Below are 21,255 nucleotides of genomic sequence, written 5' to 3'. Positions count from 1 at the left end.
GGGAATATGAGTATACGGTGAATATAGAGGTAGTGCTGAATAACTTAGCTTTCGATTATATCAATATTATCATTTTTGAGAGGGAAACTATAAGAACTACCCGAATAAGCGTGGAACTATGCATCTTTTATTATTTTTATTTATTTAAATATCCTTGTTCAAATTGAATATGCCGATCTTTAATTTCTCCATCTGTTACACAGAGCCTACGTCCCCCCCCTATTCTTTGGACTAAGTCAATACAGTCACCAAGACACCCCTATCCCCTATACTAGCAGCTAGGCCCCTATCTCTTATTCTGTGCTACACGATACCCTAACACCTACCAATTTATCAACTAGTAATGAGGCTTAGCTTTATGGAGTCAGAAACGTCCCTTGCTTGGGTCTCTAAGGGATATTATAAGTAGCTTGTTAGCCAACAAACCTGAGGATCTGATGTCCCAATGAGCCGCTCATTTAATTAGCCCGAATATGTTACAATGGTAAGAGCCCTGCTTGGCCATATTCCTAGGCGAGTTAGGCATTTTCGATATAATGCCTATGTGGACCTGCGATTTTGCTGGTTGCGAAAAACCGGCCGTCCGTAATCTCGGTGATTGTGTACTGTGCAACCGCCATCTATGCTCCCAACACCTTCAGCACGGCGTTCACGAATGTCCTACATGGGAGGTTAGTCTAGCTCTTGAAGACACATATTCACTTACTGATTCTTTGCACATTTGGCAGGACACGGATATATACGATCCCGCGGCTCGGGCTGCTGAAGCAGATGAGCTTAAGGTGTTAATCAAGAAGATCAACACTTCTGCTCTGGCAGCTCGAGCCAGCCACTTACGTGAGGGAATACCCTGCTCAATTCTACCACTTCAGTACGACAGGGCAACGCGAAGCTCTGTGATGGGTGGCATGAATTATCATATTGAAGTCTGCTTTGACGACGGAATCAAATGGATCGCCCGTGTTCGCAGATTCAACGCTACATCGCCTCCGGCGGTGCTGCGGGATTATATCGTTCAGAGCGAAGTCGCAACCCTCAAGTTCCTCGAGCGGACCAATGTACCTGCCTCGAAAGTATTTGATTTTGCACTGGAAGATGCGAACAATCCTGTTGGAGTTGGTTATATTCTAATGGAAAAGCTGCATGGGACGTCTTTGAGATGGTCTGTTGCAACGCAAGAACAGAGAAGAAAGGTGATGGAACAACTCGCGGACGTATTCGTCGAGCTTAGCAAATATCCCTTTGATCATCTTGGCTCCCTTCATTGCCTGGACGGCTTTCATGTTGGCGCATTTGCTCGGGAATCACTTACCGACTTTGTGCAATCCGGAATGCGTACAATGGGTCCATTCTCGTCTCTGGAGGAGTATCACAAGTCCGAAATTCGGCTCATATTGGATCTGATTCTTCGGGAAGAGATCTACTCGGAGCAAGCGGTGGATGCCTACCTAATACACCGATTTCTCTTCGACTTGATCCCTATTGTGTTGTCGCAGCCGGCGCAGTACGAACACAAATACTATTTGAAACACGCTGACGATAAGGGAGATCATATCATGGTGGATGAAGACTTCAATATCACTGGTATCATCGATTGGGAGTGGGCTTATACCGCCCCGCCAATCCATGCTTTTAACTCCCCTATTGGCTTTTTGCCGGTTGCTGAATTCTATCGGGGTGCGAATAATCTAGGTAGCGATGAAATTATCTTTGCACGTATCTTAGAGGAAAAGGGTCATCTGGATCTGGCAGGTTTTGTCCGGAACGGCCGGTTACAGCACAGGTTTTCTTTTTGTTGCGGATACGATCTCATAGACTGGGATGGATTTCTCGGTCTCTTTCAAGGGCTTCGAGATGCCGTAAAGATAGATGACGGCGTAGATTGGGATAGTTGGAGATCGGCTGCATTGTATCGTTACAGGGAGGATACTGGCTTGCAGCTGTTATTGTGTAGGCATGGGAGCTTAGTTTCCGAGGGTTGAAGAGAGCTATTGCTGTAAGAACTACCTATCGCTAATCTCTGATGGAAATATATGGTAATCTTCGTATCGAGGAACACAGTATCCCATACGGTACAATTTCATGATATATACTGTATCAAATACTGTGACGCGTTAATTGTTCCATTCAATGTTCCACTCAATATTCCACTCAATGTTCCACTATCAAACCTTAAAGCTTTTTACATCACGTAATTGCAACTGCTAACCTAGATCAATCAAATGCAGGTGTACCTATTTAAAACAAAGCCAAGATGTGACTTAAAACATCTAAAAAAATAAGCACCTACTAATACAGATTTATGCTTCGTATTGCATTTCGCCATTGCGAGTTAGAGCGCAACACACATTTGGCGATGTTGATTTGTTCTTGGTTCGTGATATACTCTACGCGTATGTCAACGGCATATGTATGTGCAATCGCACATTATTATGTGAAAGATAAAATGAGTCTATTAGCTGAGCTAGAGAACATTGCGAGACCCACCTAGCTCGAGAGGAGATGAAATTAATTCTTGGGTTTTCCCCCTTTCCGTTCTTCAAAAAGACAGGGCTCACCTTGTCAAAAGAAAGCGGCATTACACTATCGGACGATGATGGTGGGTTCTCGGGCCTTATCATATAAGTCTCTAGGATGAGACAGGGTAGCACGGCGCTAAGTGGTGGTGTTTAACCCAGTATGGCTAATACGTAGCTTTGCATACAAATTTATATATAAGAGTACAAAACAATGAACTTTTATATCGTGGGAATAGATTCAGTCATTCAGTTGTCATTTCCATTGACGTCTTGTACTCTTACATATAAATTTGTATGCAAAGCTACCTACTAGCTATACCGGGTTAAACACCACCACTTAGTGCCGTGCTACCCTGTCTCATCCTAGAGACTTGTAGTTTTCTCTTAAGGACGGCTGAAACGGCTAGCATACTACACTAGCATAACATAGCCCTGCCATCCTTACCCCTGCTCACAGCATCTGCAACATCTGCAACATCTCAAAATTCTTCAACTCTCTCCCCACGCATAGTCGTACAAATCCCACGCCGACACGAGGTACTTGTCTATGCATTAACTTAGCGAGAGATGTGCTGGAGGGAATAGACAGATAACCCGGTGAGCTTAACCGCCCTATCGTCATGGGTAGGATGCATGGTCGATTCGCAACATTCTCCACACCTCTTCTTAATGCTTTACATATACCTACCGTGGGCCCGCTCACATATATTCGAAAAGTCTTTTCACGTTACGCTCGCAAGCACATACATATTACGAGCATGTGCTCGAGGGGCACAGCTGAAATATCTTTGAACACTTTGAACACTAGGAAGAATTTCTAAATGTAAGCAGGCTACAAATTCTTCGAGATAAAGTAAGAGGCAACTATGACCACTTTTCTCTCGGGAATAGACTTGACGCTGAAATACGAACCTCTTCTGCAAGACAGCGTTGTCTACCGGTTGACTACCTCCTAAGCTATCCTTAGCTGCGCCTGCAACGTACCGCAATCTGCGTATATGCTGTGGAAATCAAGTGTTTTCGATCTACGAGACCTTCGAAGTCGAAGTGTAGTCAACTAAGGATCTTCATCGCATCTAGCAATACGATGAGATATTAACATACAAACGACGGCTCTCCTCTTCTTATTTATATTTCCCTTGAGAATCTAGACGACGACATGTTACCCTCGCGGTGTCAAAATCAACGAAGTCTGTACATACATAGTAGGTTTCATTCAGCGGACCATCAATGCACAAGCCCAATCCGGGTCCGGTTGCTCGAAACACTGTTCTCTGATTGGCTATGGATCAAGAAATTGAGGAACTATATACATATGCGTACCCTGGTCGGTCTTAATGCACCCTTGAGCACACTATCCCGGAGCGGCTCGTGTACAATCACTTGCTTAAAAGTCGCTTAACCGTCCACCCTGCTCCGTGATCCATGCCCAATAATAAACAGGTCCGGCCGGGGCGATCATGGAATAAGGGAGGGGCCTAGTTGGGCTGGTGTTGGTCCACCTCCGTACAAAAGAGCTGAGAGACCCTGCACCCTGTTCTCGATCTTAGCTGATCTCTTTTCCATCCCGGTTTCCTGCTGTGCGGTGGTTTCTTTCGTTTCTTCTTTCACTTCTCTCGCCTCAGTTTCCCGTTCGTATGAACATATGAACGTATGCCTTAGGGTATATAGAAATTGATCTTCACTCGGGATGGATATTGTCGTAATATAGGTAAACTTAGTAATCATGGGCCGTATACGATCTGACACGCAGACGTCCACCAGGGACTCGAACCGAAGACCGAGTATTTGGGCGGGTAGTTTGCGGCGTGATCACTTTCGCCTGGACGATCTTCAGTCCGACATGATTCAAGAAGACCAGCCGTACACCCCGACAAAGTCAGGACCGTCGAATGGCTCGAGACCCTCGTTCGCATGGCCTTTTCATGGCCGTCATGGTTCAGAAGTACCTTCAACTGCGAGATCAAGTCATTTCACCCTTCGAACCTGGGGACAGCCCCGAAGTTTCTTCCGCCCTCATGAAGATACCGCAAGCATCGATAGAAGTATCGTTCCAGACTACGTGGTCAACTTCTTAAGAGGAGAAACCCCCGAGACTCTAGCACAGAAGAAGAAGCAAAAGAAATGGGGCCCGCATGATGTCGAAGTTACGCCTCGTAGAGGGACGTTTGCGTCGCATCCTATCGAAATTGGTAATTATTACTCGTCTAGTTCAGATGTCGGTCGTGATCTAGATACAAGTGGTAATTGGAGTCAACAAAGTAACATACGGAGGCATATCACCGGGTGGCGAGGTGGAATCATATTCAACACATTAATTTCGTTTATAATTTTACTCGTTGGCATTATTTGCTTAATACTGGTCATCACCAAATCTAAACTTATATCTGGAGAGTCATCCATCTTTTCAGGCGACTGCACAACAGCTGAGCATATCAACGTCGGAATTCACATCGCTATTAACATATTTTGCGTCGCCATTCTTTCCGGGGCAAACTACGTATTTCAGGTCCTCTCAAGCCCGACGAGACGAGAGTTGGCGGCAGCACACGAAAACAAGAATTGGCTTGATATCGGCATACCCTCGTTACGCAACTTCACACATATCTCTGGGTTCAGAGCTTCGATCGCAATCATTGCCCTCTTGAGTGCGGTCGTGACTCAAGTAATGTAAGTATAACAAGGTCAAATGAGCCTTCATTATATTGTGCTAACAGTTTATAGATATAATGCAGTAATCTTCACGACTCAGAATGTAGTTAGTTACGACGTACTGTTCGTAACACAATCATTTCTCGACCACGCTCCTTTTAGCAACGATACGAAGTTCAATGAGGGCGGACTCTCCAGTATCGATATCACTAGACTCCAGGATGCCAGCAGCCAGAACAGGTTGACTGACTTGGATTCGACGACCTGTCTACACGAATTTAGCGACATATTCCAGCCTTCTTTTGATACTGTTTTACTTATCACGGACTCGACTTCCACTACATCGTCTCTCATTCATACCAGCAAGCCTGGTACTCCACTAACTACCTTCACTTCGAACAACAACGATATTGTGGCTCCAGACGGCTCACTTGTTCAACACTGCCTTGCCCGCCCTAGTGCGCCGCAGAGCTGCAGTGTCAACCTTAGCGGTTCCATCCTAGGAGTCGCCGTACTACTCAACCTCGCATCCGTCATTAGCATGGCGATTATTCTAGCAAGGTCTACTTTCGACCCTCTCGTAACACTTGGCGATTCGATCCGCTCGTTTCTCCGTAATCCCGATCCGACAACGGTTAATATGTGCCTATTAACAAAGACCGATGTCAAACAAGGCCGTTGGGGTTCTAGCGAAGCTCAATTCTTCGTTCCGGCTAGCCACTTCTGGGCACAAACTCCATCGCTCCCCCGCTGGATGCTAACGGCGTTCGCCTGGCTGGTAATCGGGGCACCAACTGCGGTTGCTGTCGCATTCCTAATCCCTAAGGTCATAGAAAACCCCTTCACACCCTTCGGCGTCGCAGTACCTCACCTGACCTATCTTCTACCCTCCCCTGCCCAGGCAGCGCAGATGGCGCTCTTCGCCGCATTGCCACAACTATTTCTCGCTATGCTCTATTTCGTCACTAACTCCCACCTCACAACGTACTTCCTTTCGCACGAATTATCACTCTTCGCCCTCGGCCCCCGACCTCTCCGAGTCTCCTCTAACGCAGCCGGCGGGCAAAATACAAGTCTCTACTTAACGCTACCTCGCCCTGTTTCGTGGGCTTTGGTCGGTTGGTTTGCCGCAATGGGATTCGCGCTCAGCCAGGCCATGTTTCCCGGCGTCATCATTCTCTCGTCACGTCGATCATCAAATCCGGTTTCCAACAAGATCGTAGCTATCTCGTTCAGTACGCAAGCACTGATAGCCTTGCTCAGTCTCCTACTAATCCTCATCCTTGCCATAATTGGTCTTGGGCTAAAACGCGCGCCGACAGCATCGCTTGCTAGCGGAGAGGCCAACGGCAACCCGATGGTTTTGGGCGGTGGCTCCTGTAGCGCCGTTATAAGCGCCAAGTGCCACAACCACGATGTAATTGCGCCGGGCCAGGCTATGCAGGGCGACGATCGCCATCTGTGGCTCCGTCCTATCTCCTGGGGCGTTATTGAGGAAGGAGCCGGTATGCGGCCCGGCCGGTGCGGATTCTCCGCCAGCGGAACGGGCTGTGTGGACGCGGGGCGGAACTACGTCTGAGGGACAACGGAAGCCCCTTAACAACGCCGTCCGTATTTTTGACATTCACCGAGCAGGCGGAGGGATGTGGATTTGGCATCATTTTTTGGAATTTAGCGATAGTAAGGATGGACTAACTACCTAGGCATTCTATATATATACCCCCATCGCGTTCGCGGGAGCGTGTTTTTTCTTCCCCATTTTCAGGTCTACGGTTTGGTCTCGGGTTCGGGTGTGCTACATATATCGAACGAGGTGTTACGTGATGATTTAAGAGGGCGGATACGTCGAATATGCCTGCGCCGAAAACGGGAGATAGGGTTGACGGACTGAGCTGTCTGATTGATAGGGCCAGGGCCCCTAGGAATGATTGTTCCCTTGCGAGATTGATTCTCGCAACGTGGCGGTTTAGCGAATGCGTACCTACTATATACCTCCTAATCTAGGTTAATTTACGTAGATGAATACGCTGCGAAAGAAAATGAAAAATGAATAAAGCTAGCTTATTTCTGGCATTTGATAAAGTTCCCTTCTCTATCTCTTAATTAGGTACCCCAAGGAGCTCTGTTATTTCAAACAGTTCGCACTGAGAAATCCCGAAGTTACTTGAAAGCATAGGTAGTAGTTATTATAATTAAGATAAATTCCAACAAATTCAAAAGAGCCTCGTTTAGCTTAACAGCTTGACTTATCAGCTCCATCACGATATCAGACACCAGGAACACCATTAACAATGCATAACAAGCAGGATCAATCCGATCCGCCAGACATCATCCATCCATCATGTCAGAAAACAACAACAGACAGCTACTTAATCAGCCATTTGGTCTCCCATTCGAGAACCCGGGTTAGGTTACATAAATCAACAACGACGTGACCACTTCCCGCCCTACCCCTTTTCTCACGTTAACCAAAGTCTGACGCCTGCGGCCTGCGGTACGCGGTACGCGATGCCTATCTGAAGCGATACAAAAAAAAAACGCCACCCGTTTAAAGAGCCCTTTGAAGAACGATCGGAAAGATGCGCGCGCTGGTGTAGTATACATATCGGTACAGAAGTATTTCCCCTAGTTTAACTCATCCGTGATTAATCCGCGATAGCTTCCTCGTCGACGATTGCGCTCTCCTGTTGTTGCGAGGCCCCATTTTTATCGTCCATTTGGACGTTGGCTCTCGCCTTCTCCTGCGCCTCGACGAATTTCTCCCAGTACTGTGGATCCTCCTCGCGTAACCTCTTGACTATTTCTTCCCTGTGCTGCTGGAACGCACGAATGAGTCCTTTCTCTTGGATGTCCTTCTTGATTTGCTCGTCTTCTCCCATCAACTCATCCATTATACTCGTGACTACTGTCACATGGCTTGGATTATTCCCGACCTCCTCAGCACTGGTGAGTAGATCGTAGTGTTCGGGCTTGATTAGGCCAGAACGGAATATGTGATTGACACGGAAAGCACGGCCTTCTTCCTCGACAAGTGCTTTAGAGCTGTGCGAGATGATAGAATTAGACCGAGATCGGGATTTGGACGAGCGAAGCTCAGTTTCAATATCCTCCGTATCTGATAATAAGCCGACATCTGCCTCTGCAGAGGAGAACGAAGTACGACTAGGCTCGGATGCAGTGGTCTTCGTTCGATCCGGTATGCCAACTTCTAATGACATTTGACGTGTCTCTGGGAACTCATCTTCGAAGCGTTTGATGATGCCCTCGATTGTCTGGTCGAGGAAGATGAGGCGGTCTATAGCGAGATTAGTAACTATAAGCATATAGGAGAAAGGGAAGCCTTACGATAATTGTGGATATCCTCGTTGGAAGATGCTTTGGCCATAGCCAGGGCTGGCTGTAACCGAGCACGAATCTTCCGCGCACTAATAAGCAAGTATTTGGACATATCCTTGACCTTCCCCGGGGGCAAACGAGTCCTAGGTGTCGAAGTACCAGATTCGATGTCTCTAGTAAATTCACCTGAGGGTCGCCTAGTATCGTCTCCTCGGTTCTTTAAAACGCACGCCAAAGCTTTCACAACACCCGTACCACCAATCACATAATCCTCGTCAGGTGCCGGCTCGATATCACTGTCCACGTCCACGAATGGAGTATCTTCTTCGTGACCCACAAGATGTCGAAGTACATCCGGCAACTTCTCTGGCTGGCCGTCCTCGCCAGCGGAATCTCGAATATCTGGCACGCCCTGCAAGTTTCGCATGCAGTACACCACAACACGGTTTGCAAGTGCTTTGACAATCTCGCCAGATTCAGGACTAGGGTTATCTATATCGACCTTGATCAAAGTTCTCGATACACGGGCGGCGGCTAGAAGCGAAGCATATACGGCACACGCTTCTTCTTGACCCTCCTCAGTCCGAGCATCAGCTAAGGCGACGATATCCGAATTCTCGAGTAGGTTAATATGCGCTAGGACCTTAATTTCAGGTAAGATCTCGGCAAGAGAAATCACTTGCTCCGAAGTCATTGAAACATCCGCGAGATGCAACCTTCTCAAGCTATCCATCTGAGGCAGGTATCTAACGGAGAAATGTCAGTAAGGTGAAGTTCGATTCGATATATATAGGATCCGTTTACTTACTTGCGAAGCAATCCCATGGCATTAGGCTCAGACTCGAAGAGTGCACGGTTATGTGACAAATCAAGGAACTTGAAGTCGGGAAGTTTCGCCAATTTGGGAAGTATCTTGCATAACGACGCCGGTACCAGATTGCAATTGGCCAAGCTCATAGCCCAGAGCTCGTCCTTTCCATCAAAAGCCGCAGCAATATCAGCAATATGGTCTCTAAGATCATTACCACCAAGGTCAATTCCTTCGCACTTCGCATTGCGCAGATATCTCGCCACGTGCTGAGCACCTTGCGCATCAAGACCGTTATTTGCTAGTCCTAGTCTTTTTACTCCTGACTTAAGGATGCCGTCAATTACGGCGCCTAGTTGATTTGCTGTCAAACCGATCGAGCCAATGTTGAGGAGCTCCAGCTCGGGACCGGCTAAACGATCCCCAATTGCCTTAGACAATAGTAAAGATAAGTCGGTTGGAGCCGGTGTACTTTGTCCAATGCTGTAATGAAGGTGATGGCTAATTGGAGTTTTTGTAGGTTCTATCGGCGTAGGAAATGGTAAACTCGAGATATCAAGATACTTGATGGAGTGACACATGTGGATAAAGAGGCAAATATGTTTCCAGCCTTCAACAGTAATCTTGCTGTTGTTCTTGAGTACGAGTCTTTCCACAGCGCCACCTTGCTCTGTCGAGTCTGCGGGCTTAGAACAGCATCTTCGGTGTCTGATACTAGGTGTTTTTCGAGCTGCTAGAAGTCCTGCGAGAATAACACGAACACCCTCATCAGTCAAACCGCAGTTTTCAAGGATGACCTCTTTAACTGGTACAACAGCAAGAAAATCCCCTAACGTGACCAAGTCCGGTAGGGACATAAAATATCCCGTAAGGTCAAGCTTCTCCACTATACCATTGGGACAGGATTCCGTGGTTTTGGGAAGTTGCAGGGTAATCTTGGTGAGAATGTCTGTCTCCCGAAGCTGACAGCAACGGCGATATATCCTACCAGGGTTCGTCGTAGGTGCTAGCTGAGTTTTCTGCGTTCCGGATCGTATCGAGAGTTCGTCTGTCGAGCTGTCGCTGTCGAGATATAATTCCATTGGAATAGTCCCCTTCTCGAGAGCTTCTCTGCGCTTCTGTTCCTTCTTAGCCTTTCGTTCTGCCTCACTCTTCTTCTTCTTTTCCTTCTTGCGGGTGGTCTCCTTTTCTTTTATAGGCCCATCATCGTCCGTAGTACTATTTCCCTTCTGATCTCCATTTGCCACCTCACTACCTTCTTTCTCGGGCTCCTTCGGCAGGGTCTCGCCAGTTGCCTTGACCAGGCCAATATTTTCCTTTTGCTCTTCTAATGCTTTTGGGTTCTTTAATGCTTCACCTTCACCCCTTTCTGTTATCTTCTTTTTCTGCGTTTTATCGACAGGCTTCTTGCACGCTGTTTCTTCATCCGCATATTTAGGCATAGGCGCAATCTCGACATCGACACAGAAGGCTACGCGACGAAGTTTTGCCTGGCTTAGCTCGTTCACTCGACACCTCTCTCTATGCTTGTCGATATTGAGAATTTTTCGCTCCACGAGACCATGGCTAGCTCTGGAGCCCGGCGCAATGGCGCTACTCGAAGACGACAGGCGACGGAGGACTCCCAAGAAGCCAGGCTGGCTCGTCCTCGGAGGCGCGGGTATATATGGAGCATCGCCACTCTGGCGCGATGCATGTGGAAGGACGGCATTTTTGCTTGGGGTAATCTTAGGTAAAGGGGCTACTTCATCGGCGTCGGCCTCAGGTGTGGGAGTCGGAGAAGCGGTATTTCCATTTGCTGGAGACGTAGAAAATTTGGACGAGATATTAGAAAACCACGAGCCTCTCCTCTGTGGTGGTGTGCCATTTTGACTCGGCGGTCCTTCGACGGATTGACTTCTTGTCCTACCTGAACGCTGAGGTATTGGTTTAGTGGCAGCGGGCGGCGCTGTCGAGGCTGGAGACGAGGTATTATGCGCAGAGGGCAATGAGGTGTCTGTTTTGCCATTAGGTTTGCTCGGGGTTGAAAGCTTCGGGCGATTCGAAGTAGAGGAGTCTTGGCTTTGGTTAGACGAGCTCCAGTTGGTACCATGGTTGCTCCAGTTGTCTGCATTTCCAGGGTTTGTTAGTCCCTACACCTATATTCAAACAGAAAACAAGACAGCGAATAAAAAGAAAAGTCCTCTCTAATAACGAGACATGAACATTACCTTTTCCATGTGTCATCCAGCTCACATCCATAACATGCTCCATGCTGGATATTTTTTCCTTTGTGTTGTGACCTACTGTTCGATTTCGCCGACCGATTCACTTCCCTGTGAACGATATACGGAAAATATATTGTGTATCCCTTAGGGTTGGAGTCTACGCCCAATTATATGTAAATCCGTACGGGCGTATCGTTTGCCTTGTCTTAGATCGTGACGGCGGAGTAGGTCTTGGGGTAAGTGGCGGTTCACGAGGGTGTCGGTTAGAATGGGTTGGATTGGTATCTATGTAGAATAAAACCCAGGATAATATGAATTGGCATTCGCAAAGTTGCTAGTTGCTAGGTGCTAGTTGCCAGTTGCCAGTTGCCAGGTCAAAGAAATAATAAGGATGAGTTGTTCCGATAAAACATTGTTGCCAACGGACTACGATATGTATTTGCTGATCAAGCAAGGGCTACGTCCAAGCCATCGCCATTTTCGAACGTCTGAGTAGTTGCTACTTGGATCGATATCAGACCTTCTTTGGTGCGTCCCGGTTCTGAATCGATTCTAAATCTAAAGGGTTCAAAAAGAAGACAACAGGGCACGGGATGGGTATGCAGAAGAGGCTAGAGCTTGACTCGGGTGGGGTTCACCAGGTCCATAAGAAGTGATGCAATATATTTAATCAGGGTCAACCCACTACTACTTGGGACTAAGGTAGGGACGGTTCGGTAGTGAATATAGCTCTCGAGTGGACCGGAGGTTAACGATAGGTAAAAGGGATGACTACTCGATTAAGGAGAGCTTTCAAGGACCGTATTATTTATTGTACGATAGTAGTGATAGTAGTAGTAGTATTATTAAGAAAAAAAGGAGGCAAATAAAAAGAGGCGGAAGAAAGTAAGATAGGTATGTAGCTAACAGTTAGAAAAAAAGATTAGGAGATAGATGTGCAAAGTTTATGTCAGCAGCCGCAATGGCCCGGTGCAACCCCCAGAGTAGTACATAAGTAACGCTGGTACATACTTCGTACATAAATGCATATCAAGATTTGTATGTAAGATGTTTATTCCGTGCTTATTATTCCACTCAAACCCCCTAAGTAATTTCATTAGAAGGTTGCACAATAGGTACGGTACGTGCGACATTGTCAAGTTGAGATGAGGCGGACGGTCTAGGTCTATTTCGTTATTTCACGAGATACTGCAACGGAGTCGCCTTCAGCGCTAATCCAGGCAAATGGATTGCTATGGGTGTTTTTTTCAGTGGGACAAACCAGCCGCTGTCAATCCAATAACGCCGGACTTCACAGGGGTAATATGTAAGTATCTGCCCACATAATCATCGCAGAATAGATACATCTACGGGGTACCCCCCGGTACATACCGCCCCCCCGATGCGGTCATACGTGCGTTGTTTTCCGGCGTTGCGTGCACTAGTAGCGTGCACGCTAGAGAATACCCCAATTAGTGTACACTAGTCCTAATTAGTCCTAATTAGTCCAATTAATCCAATTAACGAGCCAACATGACACTTGGATCAATAGACGTCACATGCTTCTTTTCTCAAATGTCCAGTTTGGCCCCAAATTATGGGGTTAGGAAGCATCAGGGAAGCAGGAGGGGCAACAAAAACCACCCAAGAAACTGAGACAAATGGCTGAATGCGTGCAATCAACCCACTTACACACCAGACAGACGCCCTCATAGTGTACATACATAGAAGCGAACCAGCATGAAGCGAGCATGAACCCATCAGGTGACCGGCCCCCGCCGACAGAATAGAATAGCATATATTTGCCATACATACATGACTTTTCCATTTTATTAGGAAGGAGGTCATTGTAGATCGACCATCCCCCGCCGGCAGAGGTTTTCTCGAACCAGCTTTCTCATCCTCACAAGGCAATCGGTCCAGGATGGCGATCCAAAGGGAACAAACATAGTTTAACTAACCTACCCATAGTATGCTACATTAGGTACCTAATCCAAAAGCAATCCTTCCTTGTGTAGCTTATTATCTAGATTGTAGGTTAGTCAGGTCCCAGAAAGACCCTTCCAGACCACCTCGTTCCCTAGGCATTTTTCGACCACATCAACGGGTTGATACTTATGTAAGTATTGACTTGGCAATTACCAAGATGACGACATTTTTTATTGGCCTACTAGTCTTCGTTTAAAACACCTAAGCTCATGTGTTTGTTAGTGTAGGGCAATGAAATATCTCTTCTGCCATTGGCCTAGCTAAAGAGCACAATTGGGTTTCTTTAAAGGCCAAAAATCGACGCCAACCCTATTCTTCTCTACCTTAATAAAGAGAGATAGGATAGTACCTACTCAAACATGTCAGTATATCTTATATGTGACACGTACATAGTTGTATACCTTACTCAATCATAACTATCGAGTTCGATAATGAAATAAGTCGCAATTGGCTGTACACAACTGATGACCGGGGACTCGTTGTCATTGGTGATGAGTTCTAAGGCTGTGATGTGTTATCGTGATGGTATGACAAGGCCCTACGTAATCCAGTCAAATTGTAGTATCTAAAACCAAAAATTAACTCTATACAAGATGCTTCCTTTATAAACCCGAGCGTCTATCTAGCCTATTAGTTGGCAGATGCATTGCTTCCCAACTCGATCCCTTGCTTTGAAACTCACCTTTAATAAACCAGATAAATGAGATTACGATCCCTTGACAATGAACCGAAGGTATATATGGTATAGATGGGCAAAAGTTTTATTATCTGAGTAAACACCCCTTTTGGATATTCAAGGTAGTACCCGACCCCCAAGAGCCACGAGGTATGAATAAGCAAAATCACGAGCGAGAGTTGTATTCGGCGGTATCCTCATGCATACAACGTCGGGTGTGCCATTCCGCAACAGCGCCTGCTTAGGGGCGGTGATTGAATAAGCCGGGACAACTAACATTCGCACGATTCCGTCAGTCACACAACGCTGATATTTTCGATTTTCGTCCATGCATAATGGACAAGTGAAATAGTTATTACGAAAACGGAACCTAAGGTTTAGCTGTCACCTCCCCGTAGTTGGTTAATAATTAACTAAGGTTGCTCACCTTCGTAAACTCCTCTAATTGATTCAACCTTCTGGCCTAAACCTGTAAGATAGCATAACTACAATTCCCTTGTAGCCCCCTTTCCGGTCATATATATATAAACAACGATAGGGATTTCAAAATAGATAAGTAAAAATTAGATTTTAAATGTAGAGGAGTACGTGGTAGGGGATCAATCCCTCAATCCTAATGTTCAAGTCTCTTCAGCGTGGTAAATTAGTAGCTATTAAATCAACATACATTTCCATTATATAATCCAGGTGATATTTCTTTATAAAGCAAAGCACCTTAAACCATTCTATACGAACTCGAAATTTACCCTTAGGTATTCCAGTTTCACCTAAAAGGATACCTAATAGTGAGCCTTTAAGGAACTTGTACATAAAAGGGGGCCCCTTCAATAACAAAATCCTAGACTACCAGATTCAAGACCTCGGAACAAAATAGCATGCTCACCAAACTAACTAAAACACACTCACTCTCCAGCTAACTCGTACTGCCCCTACGCAGTCTGTCCCGAATACACAGTCGACAAATCCTGCAATTCCGACCAAGGCGGATAAACCGACTTCCCGTCCGAGCCAACATTCACCACCCTGCCGCCATCGACGTACTTCTCGACCCAGCCCAGCGTCACCACTGTATGCACGAGATTCACATACGGGCCCTCAGCAGCCTGCAGTTCTTGAAAGTCCGGATCCGCCCGCATCTTTTCGAGTTCTGCGAAGGTACGGAAGTAAAATTCGACTGTGATATCGTGATCCTGTTGAGGTGGGGATTTTAGTAAGTATACGATGGATGGATTTAATAGGGGTAGTTAGATGAAAAGGAAACTTACGTCGACGACCCAGCCTCTGTTTCCTCGACGGTTCATCTCCTCCAAGGCGGCGCGATATGGTGCCGGCGTGAAAACCTAGAGAAGTAAAGAGGGTTATTAGTTTACCTAGTACACGTTTGTTCGCTCTCTTGCATACCTGCTGGTACATCTCGATACCGTTCCGAGCATTAATGCTTGCAACCTTGGTAAGGTACTCGCGCGCGAAAGCTTCGTTGTCTCCGGGTTTATTTTTGTTATTACCGTAGACTTGTAAGGTGAGCCTAAGAAGACGCCCTGGTGATGCTCCTTTGTCGTTGCTAGATGTCGACATTGTTAGAGTTATTCTATGAAGCCCATGTAGTAAGGACTTTTGTTTGCGTTATTTGCTATGATGGAGTATAGATGATAAGGCTAGCGGTTATAGAGTTCAATTATGTTAAGCTATGAATTGAGAAGCAGGCACTATATACTTATATCTCTAAATCTCTATATTCCACTGTTCATATATATAGGTATATATATACATACTCATGTACTTGTTTTTCTCTATACATAATCGGGTGAACTATAAAGGGCCGCGGTTGAATTCATTTTTTAATTTCCAGTGAGAAGGTCATGTAATGCTTCTTCAAAGTAGACACCGAGATGTCCGAGGTCTCGGCCGACCCAATAATTGCAATAGCTCTATGATATAGAAACCTATCAGGCCGACGGCATAGTCATTCATACCGTCGGACAATAACCAAATTTCCGTCTCTAAATACTTACAATATAAGGTTTAAATACCATACAATTGGACAAGATAGTGTTTAACTCCACCTATAACTGTTATGTAGTGTTATTGTAGGATTAACTAAATACGGAGTTTACTTGGAAACGGAGTTTAGCGACATCCTACTCAAGTTAGACCAATCTATTGTCTAGTATATTAGCGGATAATTACCAGTGTTTAATCGTCCCTTGCGTATTCAGGGAAATCCTATCCTCAATATTGGAATCTGAACGAAAATTAAGCGTAGTCCCGTCCGGGTATCGGGCAGCGTTTCCGCAATAGGATGGATCCACCGACAGATACTTGGTGAGCCGGAGACATATGAACCCCTATTTCGCTGGAAATGATGAATTATGTTGTCGGCTTAAATTGTGTTAGTTCTGTGCGAGACTTCGTTAGTTACAAGTGGAAACCATACTCTAAGCTACGGGTTGAGTATGAGTTTATATGTGGTGATACTAATACTTAGGCGAAGGGATTGAGAGAGTTGATACCGATATTAGTTTAACTACGGGATCGACATGATTTCGGTAGTCTGCTGTGTAAGCAACTTGTAAGTAATTCCTCACCTTAGGTACCTTCTAAGGTATTTAGGTAAATACCTAAGTCAAGACAACAGACTGCCTACGAGTTGGGGAAATTACCTTACACCCCTAAGTGAGACGGTTACCTGGCGATCACATACACATTTTAATACCAAGACAATGACGGTCGATAAACTTCATTAATTCGTTTAGTAACCCGTCAATAAGCCATCCCTATGAACTCCGATGCCTGAAGACAACCGTAAATACGGAGTGACATTTTTATCCTTTCCCAGAACCCAGCCGCTTATTCCGCGCGGAGCTCGGCAATTTTAGCCTTGACCCTCTCGCGCTTCTCCTCCTTGGTGGACTTGGGAGTCCTGAACTTCTTGGACTCTGCCTTCCACTCCTCCTTGCTCTTCTTGGGGGCATCGCTCTCAGCCTTCTTGAAGGGGTCTTCTCGGATAGCGGAGTGGGCCTCGGTGTACAGGTCCTCAAGACCGTCAGCCTCAATGTCGTCGTCGAGGTACTTCTGGAACTGGCTCTTGTATCGTTCCTCGTCGTCATCGGCTAGGGTCTCCATGTACTCGGCAACGTGACCACCATAGATGTACTTCTTTAGGGTTTCGGCGTCAAGTTCCTTGGACTCCATGTCGAAACCGGGGAATCGGTTCTCGGAGTGGGGGACTAGGATACCACCGTCGGAAGCACCCTTCATGACACCGAAGATACGGGCACCAGTGGAGGTGCGGGCAAGACCAACATCAAGGAAGGCCTTGAAGGGTCGGCGCTCTTCACCATCGTGCTCAGCGGCCTCGGTTAAGCTGTACTCTCCATCCGGCTCCTCAACACCAGTGAAGGTCTCGTCGAGGCCGAGCTTCTTGAGGACACGGCGAGCAAGGAGCAGGCCAGTGGCGTAGGCGGCAGCCCAGTTGGTAAGACCGTGCTCGATGCCGTAGGCCTTGAGTTCGTGGGAGTAGGCAGCAGCGAAGACCTTGTCACCGGAGATCTCAGAAGTGACGATCTGAGTGATGATGTCGCGGTTGGTGAAGCGGACAACCAGACGGTACTTGGGGGCGTTGTACTTGTTCTTGGCCTGGGTGATCAGGCGCTTGCGGGCATAGTAGTCGGTCTTTCCCTCACGACGGCGCCTGTACTTGGTCTGGAAGCGGCTGTTATGAGGTATTGGTTAGGTTGATTATCTTCGCAAAAACTAGGATCGTTTAGTTATATTGGTGCATTACTTACCTGTAGTAGGCACTACTCTTGACTGACTTTGTGAACGCCTGTCAAGATCCCATCGAGTCAGCAATTTGCGCTTCAGATTTTATTTTCCTCCATTCCGAAGCATCTTGCATTGACTCTCGCGATCAAATACCACTATTGCGATATTCGCCATTTCTGGCATCACAATGGCCTGTGTTCATTCTGTACTCACCATTTTGATTGAATTGGCTGATGGGCGAATATAATCAGCACGGTTGTCGAAAGGGTTGGAGTTGGAAAAAAGATGAAAGTTCCGACAAGAGAAAAGTTGTGGGCGTAATTGTAGCCGATGTGGGCTAAAATTCGCTTGTGAACCCTTGCAGGTGCTTTGGTGGGGTACGAATCAGGAAGTCTCAAACTGAGGTGGGCGACGACTTGTGAAGGTCCCACTTATCTGGTTCAGATAAATGCCCGTTTCCTAAACCAAAGTACTTTGTACTTCTGTGCCGTGGGATGGCTTGCATCAACCGAGGCATGTCTTGGGGGTCATTGACTACAATTACAATGAGAATCTAGGCGACATTTTTAGCTTTCATACACTTGGTAGAATAATGATACATCTTCTTATATCAAATATATGATAGTATACATTAAGACGCTTATACTATTATATGGTAATGTATAAAAGCTTTGAAAGACTCGGACGTCATAATGGTAGCCCATAAACAACCAAAAGTGCTCCTATTTGACATCGGAGGAGTCTGTGTAAGTCATAGCTATTCTGATGAATCTATCATTAAGATTTATTATGCAAGATTTAAAAGATACCTCAACCATTATTTCCTATTCATCTTATTATCCTTGCTATACTGATATGAGGGCGCTGCTTACACGGAAATAGGTCATCTCGCCTTTTCAGTCCATATTAGATTATGAACTGAGTCTAGGGATCCCGCCAGGATGGATTAACCACTCAATATCAAAAACTGCACCTGAAGGTTTTTGGCATAAGCTAGAAAGGGGGGAAATTCTCCTAGACGATGCATTTTATGCTGGTTTTAACAAAGACCTTCATGATCCGACGAGGTGGGCCTCATTTTACAAGGTCCAGCAGTCAAAGAACCCGAACCTCTCCAAGGAAATTCCTCCAGTCCCGAAGCTCGATGGGCGCTGGCTTTTCAACGATATGATGACTTCTTCGACAGATCTAGACCCGTGGATGTATCCAGCGCTTAAGAACCTGAAGGCTAGTGGGAAGTTCATCCTCGCCGCATTGAGTAACACCGTCATCTTCCCACCTGGCCACGCGCTCCACCAGCAGGATTTCTTCTCTGACCCGCTTCGGAGCTTATTTGACGTTTTCGTGTCGTCTGCACACGTAGGGTTGCGGAAGCCGGACTCCAAGATCTATCAGTATGCGCTGAACGAAGTAGATAAATACGCCAAGTCTCATGCCGACGAGGAAAAAGGTCGATCATTGGGCTGGCAAGACGGGGTAAAGCCAGATGACATTGTCTTCCTCGACGATATCGGCGAGAATCTAAAAGCGGCCAAGACGTTGGGTTTCCGAACTATAAAGGTGCCCCTAGGAAAAGCATTTGAAGCAGTCGATGAGCTAGAGGCTATTACAGGCCTCAAGTTAGCTGGTGACCACCCTAGGATACCTATTAAACCGAGGATAGGCGGCACGCATGCTAAATTGTAGATTCACGCGCAAGGGGATTGGCCTTGATGCTATGTTTGGAGAAATAGAAAGTCGGTAGAGAAGTGTAATTGAATATATCACGTTATTTGGGTGTATGTGCCATAGATAACGTTATGTCTATATGTGTAGCGAGCTATCTTATACCAAATAATTTAACTTACATACTTATTACATACTGTTAAGAATAATTAATATACCTTACGACAACATATTCAAAGACAAATAACTCCGGAGTCTTGATCGTCAAGTTATCGCCAGGAAAAGCTGTGGCGGGGTTCTTATCATCGGGCTTTGCCGTGTTCATAAGAGGCGGTCTTAACACACCTAAGCGCGTCAAGTCAAAGTTAATATTACTTTCTCCTGAACTACATGCTAAGTAGCATATCGAGGGAATCTACAATAGGCTGTTAGATTGCAATTTTAAGAGAAATACGGCAGCATTGAATCCTATGCGCAATTGATAATGGAGACGGAACGTGGCACAGCGGCCGCATTGATCCCAACTCTTTTTCCAGAGCGCAAACCAATGACGCCAGCACAGATCGCGGCTGGCATACAAGCAGCGCTGATAGTGCAGCGCCGCGCAGTGACATTCGGCAAGCGACCTTTTGCCGCAGCACTGGTAGGACCAGACAATGACACGGTGCTACTGACGCACCAGTCCGTGGACCAGGTCAACCATGCTGAGAGCGAGCTGGCCAGATTGGCATACAAACATTATACCAAAGAGTTCTTGTGGCAATGCACTCTCTTCAGCACGTGGGAGCCGTGCGGAATGTGTACGGCTACCGTCTACGTGCGTCTGATCTTTTCATACTTACACCTGTATACCTAGTACTATCATGTAGTGCAACGGCAAGGCTGACGAGCGGGATCACAGTGGGCACATATCGGTCGCATCGTCTTCGCGGCTAGCAACGACCAGTTATACGAACTGACCGGTCCGGGCAACAAGGAGAATTTTACTATGGACTGGCACACTAGGGACGTTTTAAAGGGGTGCCCGCAGAAGGATATCGAGGTTATTGGACCATTGGAGAAAGAAGGCAAGGCGGTTGTGGAAGAGAGCAGTATATATTGGAGCAGGACAAGCGCTCATAGTGGCTGAGCGTCGGCTGACTGCTGTTTGGCTGTTTAGGGCTGAAACCGAGATTCCTAATAGGGCAAAAACAAGCCTAAAACGGTATATATGAGAGACGATGAAGGCTGAAGGCGCCAGACGTAGGAATAGGGGTCACAGCCAACATACCCTGTGACGTCAGATCATGTTTGCAAAACTCGACAGCCGAACAGATATCGAATTAGGAGATAGCTCCTAGTGTAGATTATCTTAAAGGACGAATGCTTTTCGTACTACAGGTAGCTTACGTGTACCTATTAAACCGAAATAGTTGAGATAGGTTATGAAGGTACGTAAGTGACCACGTCCTAACTACCTCCTAGTGTAAGTGGCTAGGACTTAATTCTGGGGTTCTCATTAACAGCAAATGCGGAATGCGTCGTGGACTGGTTCGAGGAGCTGACGAAGAACCGAAATGATTATGTGTTTGAATCGGAAGAATTTTATGTTTAGGGCGCGGCGTATGTCATAAATTCAGGCTTTTGGGGGGCCGTTTTGTTAGTGTACTTACACTAGTA

At 46.3% G+C, this 21,255-nt stretch overlaps 7 protein-coding genes across 7 annotated transcripts; 4 read left to right on the top strand and 3 right to left on the bottom strand.

Annotated features, from left to right (window-relative positions):
- Positions 1-536: 536 nt before the first annotated feature.
- Positions 537-1,982, top strand: F5Y00DRAFT_254938 (uncharacterized protein; the record flags this gene model as incomplete). Its single annotated transcript, XM_048010231.1, has 2 exons — positions 537-671; positions 729-1,982. 2 exons carry the CDS (start codon positions 537-539, stop codon positions 1,980-1,982), a joined length of 1,389 nt encoding a protein of 462 aa, XP_047861921.1.
- Positions 1,983-4,083: 2,101 nt separating this feature from the next.
- On the top strand, positions 4,084-7,312 carry F5Y00DRAFT_153049 (uncharacterized protein). Its single transcript, XM_048004562.1, has 2 exons — positions 4,084-5,189; positions 5,244-7,312. Exons 1-2 carry the CDS (start codon positions 4,246-4,248, stop codon positions 6,748-6,750), a joined length of 2,451 nt encoding a protein of 816 aa, XP_047861920.1. The 5' UTR covers positions 4,084-4,245; the 3' UTR covers positions 6,751-7,312.
- On the bottom strand, positions 7,284-12,017 carry F5Y00DRAFT_153042 (RNI-like protein). The gene is made up of 4 exons (XM_048004561.1): positions 11,526-12,017; positions 9,316-11,422; positions 8,517-9,253; positions 7,284-8,466 (listed from the first exon to the last, which is right to left on the bottom strand). Exons 1-4 carry the CDS (start codon positions 11,566-11,568, stop codon positions 7,817-7,819), a joined length of 3,537 nt encoding a protein of 1,178 aa, XP_047861919.1. The 5' UTR covers positions 11,569-12,017; the 3' UTR covers positions 7,284-7,816.
- A 2,784-nt stretch (positions 12,018-14,801) lies between these two features.
- Positions 14,802-16,062, bottom strand: F5Y00DRAFT_245075 (uncharacterized protein). Its single transcript, XM_048008916.1, has 3 exons — positions 15,568-16,062; positions 15,432-15,506; positions 14,802-15,356 (listed from the first exon to the last, which is right to left on the bottom strand). Exons 1-3 carry the CDS (start codon positions 15,739-15,741, stop codon positions 15,096-15,098), a joined length of 510 nt encoding a protein of 169 aa, XP_047861918.1. The 5' UTR covers positions 15,742-16,062; the 3' UTR covers positions 14,802-15,095.
- A 315-nt stretch (positions 16,063-16,377) lies between these two features.
- F5Y00DRAFT_245073 (60S ribosomal protein L5) lies at positions 16,378-18,289 on the bottom strand. Its single transcript, XM_048008915.1, has 4 exons — positions 18,145-18,289; positions 17,955-17,992; positions 16,802-17,878; positions 16,378-16,735 (listed from the first exon to the last, which is right to left on the bottom strand). Exons 1-3 carry the CDS (start codon positions 18,145-18,147, stop codon positions 17,014-17,016), a joined length of 906 nt encoding a protein of 301 aa, XP_047861917.1. The 5' UTR covers positions 18,148-18,289; the 3' UTR covers positions 16,378-16,735; positions 16,802-17,013.
- On the top strand, positions 18,025-19,712 carry F5Y00DRAFT_153000 (HAD-like protein). The gene is made up of 2 exons (XM_048004560.1): positions 18,025-18,677; positions 18,814-19,712. The coding sequence occupies exons 1-2, from the start codon at positions 18,624-18,626 to the stop codon at positions 19,615-19,617; spliced, it is 858 nt and encodes a 285-aa protein (XP_047861916.1). The 5' UTR covers positions 18,025-18,623; the 3' UTR covers positions 19,618-19,712.
- A 290-nt stretch (positions 19,713-20,002) lies between these two features.
- Positions 20,003-20,896, top strand: F5Y00DRAFT_272355 (cytidine deaminase-like protein). The gene is made up of 2 exons (XM_048012957.1): positions 20,003-20,413; positions 20,498-20,896. The coding sequence occupies exons 1-2, from the start codon at positions 20,081-20,083 to the stop codon at positions 20,723-20,725; spliced, it is 561 nt and encodes a 186-aa protein (XP_047861915.1). The 5' UTR covers positions 20,003-20,080; the 3' UTR covers positions 20,726-20,896.
- Positions 20,897-21,255: the final 359 nt, after the last annotated feature.

The sequence above is a fragment of the Daldinia vernicosa genome (assembly GCF_022497035.1).
Source record: "Daldinia vernicosa strain CBS 139.73 unplaced genomic scaffold F5Y00scaffold_49, whole genome shotgun sequence".
NCBI lineage: Eukaryota > Fungi > Ascomycota > Sordariomycetes > Xylariales > Hypoxylaceae > Daldinia > Daldinia vernicosa.
This window is presented reverse-complemented; position numbering and strand designations above follow the sequence as displayed.